The sequence below is a fragment of the Diabrotica virgifera genome, chromosome 1, assembly GCF_917563875.1.
Source record: "Diabrotica virgifera virgifera chromosome 1, PGI_DIABVI_V3a".
Taxonomy (NCBI): Eukaryota; Metazoa; Arthropoda; class Insecta; order Coleoptera; family Chrysomelidae; genus Diabrotica; species Diabrotica virgifera.
Window position 1 is genome coordinate 211,309,327 of NC_065443.1, and position 9,394 is coordinate 211,318,720.

Below are 9,394 nucleotides of genomic sequence, written 5' to 3' on the forward strand. Positions count from 1 at the left end.
CAAAAAATCCGAATTAGAATATTTTTCCTAGCGGATGCGCAGTGGCTTTCTGGACTAACGACAAATAAACCTAACACAGCGTACATGCGACATATTTACTTAACAATGAAGTAGATACGTCAAATTGATTTAACACCGGCTTTGGCGGGCAATCTAGTATTTTGACGCTTGACATAACCTAAAAAATCTATTTGTTTGCCATTTGTTGCTTCTGTTGGGACAGTGGGTATTGTTCTTTTAGAAATAAATAAACGTTATCCTTATAGTGTTAAAGTGATACCCAGACTTTGGAGGACTTTAAAAGAAGGTGAGTAAATTGTAAATTTATTGTTATTCCAAATAGCTAGTCCTTTCGTCGGCCTTATGCGAATACCTCGTAACTCCAAAATTGTAAATGTTACAAAAGAAGCTAAAAACTCTTTAAAGCTTTGTGTATATTAGAATATTTGGAGTTATTATAATTACTACTGTGTTTAATGATTTTCTTATGTAAATTGGCAATTTATGGAGATACGGGGTTTCATTTCAAAAAGATATAAGTTTTTTTTAACTGTAATTACAATGTAAAACAAAAACTAATACCACAGTATGAACATTTTTTTGACGTAAATTAGTAGCTACCATACTTATGATCTATGTTCTAACATATTATTTAGAGACCAATTATTTAATGTCAGACACTTTATAACTAGAAAAACCATTTTGAATATATTTTGATCTATACCAACACTTATTTTCTTGGTGTTGTTCTGAAGCTATTTTCTTGTGGCATTTTTATAATCAAGTATATTCAAATGGGAAATAAGCCACAATTTTAAATAAGTCGAAACGTTAATAAAATCCTTTTTAGGTAAAATTGTGGCTTATTTCCCATTTGAATATACTTGATTATTTTCTTGGAAATTATTTTTTTACTCGTAGCCTTTTCGTTTGATAAACTAGCCTTTTTTAGGGCAATAGCTGCTAATTCTAATAGCAGATCTATGCGAATATTGCAGTTAGCAAAGCAGAATAAAGAACTGGTCAGTAAATTAAAGGAATTTAAAGAAAAAAATGCTAAAACCCGCTTAACAAAAAACCTAGACGTCCTTCGATTATTATCCAACAAAACATAGTTATTTGTCCTGAAAACACTATAAATACAAATTCAAATAACAATAACCAGTATAATGTTATCGACTTGGTTACCGAAATTGTCGATAACATGATTGATGCTGCAATTGAGCAATCCGAAAATCGAAAAGCCAGTTTATATACAAAATCTGGACAGCTACGTAAACGAAGAAGATTTAGTATGTCTTTACAGAGTAGAAAAAAACAAAAATTAGAAGACAAGAAAAATAAGTTTTTACTGAAAGATCCATGTGAAAGCAAGTGCAAAAAATGCTGTACTAAAAAAATTTCAGAAGCACAACGTGCAAATATACATTTAAGTTTTTGGCAATTAACGAATTTAGAGCAAAAAACTTTTGTGTTAAATATGACGGAAAAGAAAAATGCGAAAAGAAAAGTATCTTTAAATTCAAGACGGTCAATGAGTTTTACCTATAGGCTCAAAGGTGATAACGGTAAAATACAGGAAGTATGTAAAATATTTTTCCACCTACCTCTACCGAAAGTATACTTTTCCGGACCTGATTGTAGGGAGCAAAGTTGTACTTTTCCTCCCTAGGGAGGAAAATATTTTTCCTCCCTAGGGAGGAAAAGTAAAAGTGACGTCATGGTATTTCATTCATGAAATGTAACTTATTGACGCCCTGTACAATATCTATTTTCTATTACGTAAGTTTCTATACATTTTAACGTTTATTTATAAAACACTCTGTATTTTGCAGAATGGTAAAAAACAGTAAATTGTTATTTTGATTTAACAATGTTTACATTATTAATTTGACTTATATTTGACAGTTGACAGTTATATTGTACGTACTTGTTAGTTTTAGTTCTAATAAGTTTTGTTGGTTAGTTACATAAATAAATTAAGTAAAAATGAAAAAATGACTTGTTATTTGAGGAAGGTGGAAAAACCATATGTATAACATGGGAGTAAAGTGCCTTTTCCTCCCTTGAATGATTACTGCCCTCCGCTACGCGTCGGGCAGTAAACTTCATTCTCGGGAGGAAAAGTAGCACTTTCCTCCCTTGTTATACAAATAGCTATTTCCACCTACCTCTACCGAAAGTATACTTTTCCGGACCTGATTGTAGGGAGCAAAGATGTACTTTTCCTCCCTAGGGAGGAAAATATTTTTCCTCCCTAGGGAGGAAAAGTAAAAGTGACGTCATGGTATTTCATTCATGAAATATAACTTATTGACGCCCTGTACAATATCTATTTTCTATTACGTAAGTATCTATACATTTTAACGTTTATTTAAAAACACTGTATTTTGCAGAATGGTAAAAAACAGTAAATTGTTATTCTGATTTAACAATGTTTACATTAATAATTTGACTTATATTTTTGACAGTTGACAGTTATATTGTACCTACTTGTTAGTTTTAGTTCTAATAAATTTTGTTGGTTAGTTACATAAATAAATTAGGTAAAAATGAAAAGATGACTTGTTATTTGAGGAAGGTGGAAAAACCATATGTATAACATGGGAGTAAAGTGCCTTTTCCTCCCTTGAATGATTACTGCCCTCCGCTACGCGTCGGGCAGTAAACTTCATTCTCGGGAGGAAAAGTAGCACTTTCCTCCCTTGTTATACAAATAGCTATTTCCACCTACCTCTACCGAAAGTATACTTTTCCGGACCTGATTGTAGGGAGCAAAGTTGTACTTTTCCTCCCTAGGGAGGAAAATATTTTTCCTCCCTAGGGAGGAAAAGTAAAAGTGATGTCATGGTATTTCATTCATAAAATATAACTTATTGACGCCCCGTACAATATCGATTTTCTATTACGTAAGTATCTATACATTTTAACGTTTATTTAAAAACACTGTATTTTGCAGAATGGTAAAAAACAGTAAATTGTTATTCTGATTTAACAATGTTTACATTAATAATTTGACTTATATTTGACAGTTGACAGTTATATATTACCTACTTGCTAGTTTTAATTCTAATAAATTTTGTTGGTTAGTTACATAAATAAATTAAGTAAAAATGAAAAAATTACTTGTTATTTGAGGAAGGTGGAAAAACCATATGTATAACATGGGAGTAAAGTGCCTTTTCCTCCCTTGAATGATTACTGCCCTCCGCTACGCGTCGGGCAATAAACTTCATTCTCGGGAGGAAAAGTAGCACTTTCCTCCCTTGTTATACAAATAGCTATTTCTTGGCCACCCTTGGATATTTGCCAAACAATGATCGAATTATCAGAAGTGCATTCTCTTCCACTACTACATCTCAGTTAAAGGCAAAAAAATCCCAAAGAGGTACCGCTAGTTCCTCGAAAAAGATAGATCGCTCTATAATCAGAGAGCATATAGAGTCGTTCAAGCCTACAATTTCACACTACCGGAGGGAGCACGCTCCAAATAGGAGATACCTTCCAAGTGATATCACCATAGTGATTATGTACAAAGACTTCAAGGAGAAACATTCAACAATTAATTTTTCCTATTATTTATATAGGGAAGTCGTCAGTAAAATGAACATTTCATTCGCTGCACTTGGATATGAAGAGTGCTTTTCTTGTGCAGCATTCAAAAACCATAAAAATAACACCAACCATGATCCCGAAAATATTGAAAATGATTGCGCCGAGTGTGATTCATGGAATAAACATATTGAAAAGGCAAACTCAGCTCGACACCAATATCAAATTGATGCAGAAGCGGATAATCCCAAATTGAACATGCTCCATTGGCATGTTCAGCAGATCTTCAGAAGGTAAGAAAATATTATAATGTTTAACATATTTTTTGGGCTTATGGGCGGCTGGCGGCTACTTTAGAAGTTGCAGTAAATTCCAATTTACTGCAACTACCATCTCCGATGCTAGTTACAGGAAATTGGAATTTCTTCCTGACGCGACGTTTCGATAACATGTTTCTTAATATTAGTCGTGACAGCCCTAGTCACATTATATTGTTTTCTTCTCCCAAAGTAATATTTTTTTAGGTCATTATGCTGCCGCGGTGCGAAATGTTTAAGGAGGTTTCGTACCTCGTATTATAGCATTTAATGAAAGTATTGTTCCAATAGGAAGAAAACACAAGCAATTCCCCACAGCAGTAGTTTGGCATGAAGCTATATCGGGACGATCCAAAGAAGACATTATTAGTGCCTTCTATGCTTTTTTTCTGGATAACAGAGACGTGGAAAATATTATTTTGTGGTTGGACAACTGTGCAGCCCAAAATAAAAACTGGGCTTTCTTTAGTTTCTGTGTGTATCTGGTAAATTCTTCTGACGTCGCTTTAAAATCTTTATCTCTAAAATTTTTTGAACCGGGACATACATTTATGTCGGCAGACTCATTTCACCACCAGGTAGAAAAGTCCCTAAAGCAAATGAAAAAGGTGTTTGATTTCGAAGATTATAAAGATGCTGTTCAAAAAGCTAACTCGTCCAAAGTGAAATTAATTGAAATGAAAATTAACAATTTTTTCAACTGGGAAGACAAAAGTTCTCAGTATAAATTAAGCAGAATAAATCCTCGGCCATATTTAAACAATATGGTGCAGGTTGATTTTGAAAGAGGATATCAGTCATTGTCGTACAAATGCACATTTAATGCACAAGAGGCTATAGTATTGAATTTTTTAGTAGCAAAGCACCAAAAGAATGGTTTGGAAAAGCCTAAAAGCAAGATCGACTATCGCGGCATAAGTCAAAATAGGAAGGACACTCTTATAAACCGACTTCGTGGAATTATTCCCATTGCCAGAATGAATTTTTGGAATGATTTGCCGGTATCCGAAAATCCTGTAACTGAAGATGAATAAATTACTAATCATAATCAAAATTTCAGTTGACATAATATTGCTCTGTATTTATTGGATATAAGTTAGAGTTTTCGTTTTAGTTACAAATACAAATTATAATAATGTTTTTTAGTTGTTTTTTAGTTATGTAAAACGTTAAGTTAAACAGTATAGTTTACTAGTAAGTTACAGCTCAGCGTCTCATGAGCATTAAATATATTTTTTTGTAAAACATTTATATGAAAAAATTGAAGTTATAATATACATTTTAACCTTTGGTAAGTGTAGTTTTTCTATAGAGATGGTCACTTACGATTTGTTAAACTAATCATCATTACTATTTTAGTTGATGATTGTTAGGCAAATTTGTCGTAACTAACAAAAACATGTTTTAAACTCTTAGATTGTAAAAAACAAGTTTGTATTTAAATTCTACGTTAAAAAATGTATACATTAAGGTTATTACAATTTAAATCATATTAGTACTTAGGATGGCAGAAAGACAAGAGGTTTTTCCTTATTTTCTCAAAATATTTAAATATGGAGATACGACTCTTATGCTTAACAGGGCAGTATTGGTTCGAATTTCATTATCTTAATTTAATCCCCCCATTTTCAACCATATCTACAGTTGCGCCATTCTTGATCTTACAATTTTTTTGTACAAAAAAACTATTTTTAAATATTTAGTATACCGTTTTTTCTTACAGCGATGGCTTTTATTTTCATCCCTATTGGTCCGAATTTCATTATCTTAATTTAGTCCCCTCATTTTTAACCCCATTTACAGTTGCGTCATTATTCATCTGAAAAAAAGTCTAAAATGGTGTGTAATTCAATAACGACGCAACTACCCTATAGTGGCTCAGCACATAATTACAGTTCTGTGCTTTTCAGTGGTGTCATGGTGCGGGAACGCCGCGCCGTTCCGGCACTGGTTAAGAAAAGAAAAAAAAATAAATAGAGAATTTAGGTTTTGTAAAGAAAAATTGGTGACCATGACACCACTGGTGCTTTTGTATCATCTGTACACAGTATTTTAGAAGTTAATGATGCAATAAATAGAAATTGACAAAATTTGCAGTTACGTCATTTTTTTTCGGACCTGCGATATTAAGTTGTGTGTGAGATAAAGCTAGTTCTTACGGAAAACATAATACGTTGTGAAATAAAAAGAGATGGAACTAGTAGAGGTGGAACATTATCAATAGAAACCTATAAATTTACATCTATCATATAGCTTCATATCTTATATCAAATTGATAGTCTACCACCTTTAGACGTATCGGAGGAGTTTGGTAACTGCCACTGTGACAGGAGAATTTTATTGTGACAGTTTGACTCTGATACGTTTAAAGGTGGGAAACTATCAATATGTTGTACATTTATAGGTTTCTATTGATAATTTCCCACATCTCTACTAGTTTCATCTCTTTTTATTTCACAACGTATTATGTTTTCTATCTTTTCCGTTATTTTGCTGGTTATTAGCACACTCATCACTGTATAGCTAATCAGGAATTAGTATAAAAAGAGTCTCGCTTAGGACAAATAAATAAGTTTGGAGTGCCACCAAATCAATTAACGCAATAGTAGTCTAGTAAAATAAAATTACACTACATGTAAATCAAAATGTAAATTCGTACAAGTTGAAACAAATTTTATATCAAAGTTTAGGTGGGTACAAAAGATATTTTCAAGAAAGTATCCAAATCATACAAGGGGATCATTGTTTAAATAATTAAAAAGGGGTCATTTTTCAAAAAAATTACTTTTTTAACTGCTGAGGTCATTTTAATATTAATGAAGCTCTATAGGATTATTTTCTGCAAAGCTGAAGGGTAAATCTTTAACATAAGACTTACTAAATTAAATTTGACCCCATATTTATTTAAATAATTATATATAAAACATTAAAAATAAATTTGCAAAAAATTATTTTTGGCGTTATAAATAAGCACTATAAAATATCTTATTTTACAGCAAAAGTTGCGCTATGTTATCAGTATTAACTAAAAAAAAATGGGTCAAAAAATATTTAATATTTTTTGAGATATTAAATTTGTTTATTAAATGTTACTCTATTTTCAATTGTAAAAACGCGGTTGTTGCCAAAGAAATATTCACCTGTATTAAAGCTTATTATTTTTATTTTTATGTATATTTTCGATAAATGTATTGATAAATTCAAATTTCAATTAAACTTCCCCCTAAAATGGCATTTGAAAATAATTCAAATTTGTTTATAATTTGTTTTTTTAATAACGTCGCGGGAATTAAATATTTTGAAATGCCGTTTCGATAATTGGATTCCTGGGAATTTTTCACTAATTAACAAATTTTTTTGTCTTTTTTTCCTCTTCTTTTTTTTTCTTTGAGTTATATTACTACGGGCCCTTTTAGGGTTAAGTTTCATTAAGAATGTCGAATTTCTAATTTGTAGATTCTAGACCTAAAAATATTAAGATTGGTCTAAAATCACTTAAATAAAATGTGGATACTTACTGAGTTACAGGGTGTTTTATTTAAAAATTTAAAAATTATTTTTACCAAATACTTTCAAACTATTTGACGTATCCTCATAATACTTGGCAGACAGTGTGGATACTATACACCCTACTAAATTGTGATTAATAAACGTTTCTAGCTAGTGCCAGAGGCGTACGACAGGGGATAGTTAATGGTTGACCCTTCCCAAATTTTACGCCACTGAGGGAATTACTATTTTAGTAAAATTTTTAGATTCTCCAATACTTTCTACGTAAATAATATACTCTTTACTGGTAACGATTAAGTCATTAGTTTTCGAGATATTGGACGTTAAAAATGAAACGGCATAGTTACTTTGATTCATTCATTCATTCATTTTAAACTTCCAATATCTCTCAAACTGATGACTTTATCGATACTAATAAAGTAGTTTACATACAAAGTATTGGAGAATCGAAAAATTTCGCTAAAATAGTAATTCACGCAGTGGCGTAGAATTTGGGAAGGTTCAATCATCCATTATCCCCTGTCGTACGCCTCTGGCACTAGATAGAAACGTTTATTAATCACAATTTAGTAGGGTGTATAATAGCCACACTTTCTGCCAAATATGATAAGGATACGTCAAATAGTTTTAAAGTACTTGGTAACAATAATTTTTAAATTTTTAAATAAAACACCCTGTAATTCAGTAAGTAGCCACATTTTATTTAAGAGATTTTAGTTAAATCTTAATATTTTTAGGTCTAGAATCTACAACTGAGAGATTCGACATTCTTTCCATTTATTCTAAATAAAATTTAACCCTAAAAGGGCCCGTAGTAATGTAAATCCAAGAAAAAAAAAAGAAGAAGAAAAAACGACAAAAAATTTTGTTAATTAGTAAAAAATTCCCAGGAATCCAATTATCGAAACGGCATATCAAAATACGTAATCCCCGCGACGTTATTAAAAAAACAAATTATAAACAAATTTGAATAATTTTCAAATGCCATTTTAGGGGGAAGTTTAATTGAAATTTGAATTTATCAATACATTTATCGAAAATATACATAAAAACGAAAATAATGAGGTCTTGAGCAGGTGAATATTTCTTTGGGAACAACCGCGTTTTTGCAATTGAAAATATAGTAACATTTAATAAACAAATTCAATATCTCAAAAAATATTAAATATTTTCGACCAATTTTTTTTTTGCTTTATACTGGTAATATAGTGCAACTTAATCTGTAAAGTAAGATATTTTATATTGCCTATTTAAAACGCTAAAAATAATTTTTTGCAAATTTGTTTTTAAAGATTTATATACAATTATTTAAATAAATATGGGGTCAAATTTAATTCCGTAAGTCTTATGTGAAATATTTACCCTTCAAATTTGCAGAAAAAAAATCCCATAGACCTTCATTAATAAGTGAATTACCTCAGCAGTTAAAAAAGTATTTTTTTTTGCAAAAATGACCCCTTTTTAATTATTTAAACAATGATCCCCTTGTATGATTTGGATACTTTCTTAAAAATATCTTTTGTACCCACCTAAACTTTGATATAAAATTTGTTTTAACCTGTACGAATTTATATTTTGACTTTTTTTATTTTATTAGGCTATAGTTATAATATATTAATATGTGTATAAGTAATCGCAGCAAATTTAAAATGATTGATTACGAATCAAAGGGCTTAGAATCACAGAAAAGTCTCAGACTAAAAAAAAACGCTATTTTTTGCAACAACAAATAATTTGCCTAGGCTATCACATATATACAATATACGCTTCCTTGGAATCTGTAGCTATATTATCACTTGAATATTATGTTTATGTGGAGTATAAATACAGTTGAGTCCGCGAGTCTTTTAGACCAAGTAGTCCTGTCGCCAGGGGGGGTACAACGGCCTCGTTAATTCAGATGGACTTACTCAAGTTTTTTTTATGTATTTTGACCCGTAGAACACGAATTTTTTGGGTAACAGTTGATCCGGATGTCGATAAGATTGTTATAGACCAAGAACTTGAGGAATCAA

The 9,394-nt window shown here is 31.0% G+C and overlaps 1 protein-coding gene across 1 annotated transcript; it reads left to right on the forward strand.

The window, feature by feature from the left end:
• The first annotated feature begins 1,204 nt into the window (after positions 1–1,204).
• Positions 1,205–4,903, forward strand: LOC114346262 (uncharacterized). Its single transcript, XM_050662499.1, has 2 exons — positions 1,205–1,370; positions 4,110–4,903. The coding sequence occupies exons 1-2, from the start codon at positions 1,205–1,207 to the stop codon at positions 4,901–4,903; spliced, it is 960 nt and encodes a 319-aa protein (XP_050518456.1).
• The last annotated feature ends 4,491 nt before the right edge of the window (positions 4,904–9,394 follow it).

Bases quoted from the DNA above. Each gene is read 5' to 3' on its own strand.
- LOC114346262 (XM_050662499.1), top strand. From the start codon at position 1,205: ATGATTGATGCTGCAATTGAGCAATCCGAAAATCGAAAAGCCAGTTTA. The intron at 1,371-4,109 runs GCAAGTGCAAAA...GAAATGTTTAAG, and splicing joins ACTGAAAGATCCATGTGAAA to GAGGTTTCGTACCTCGTATT.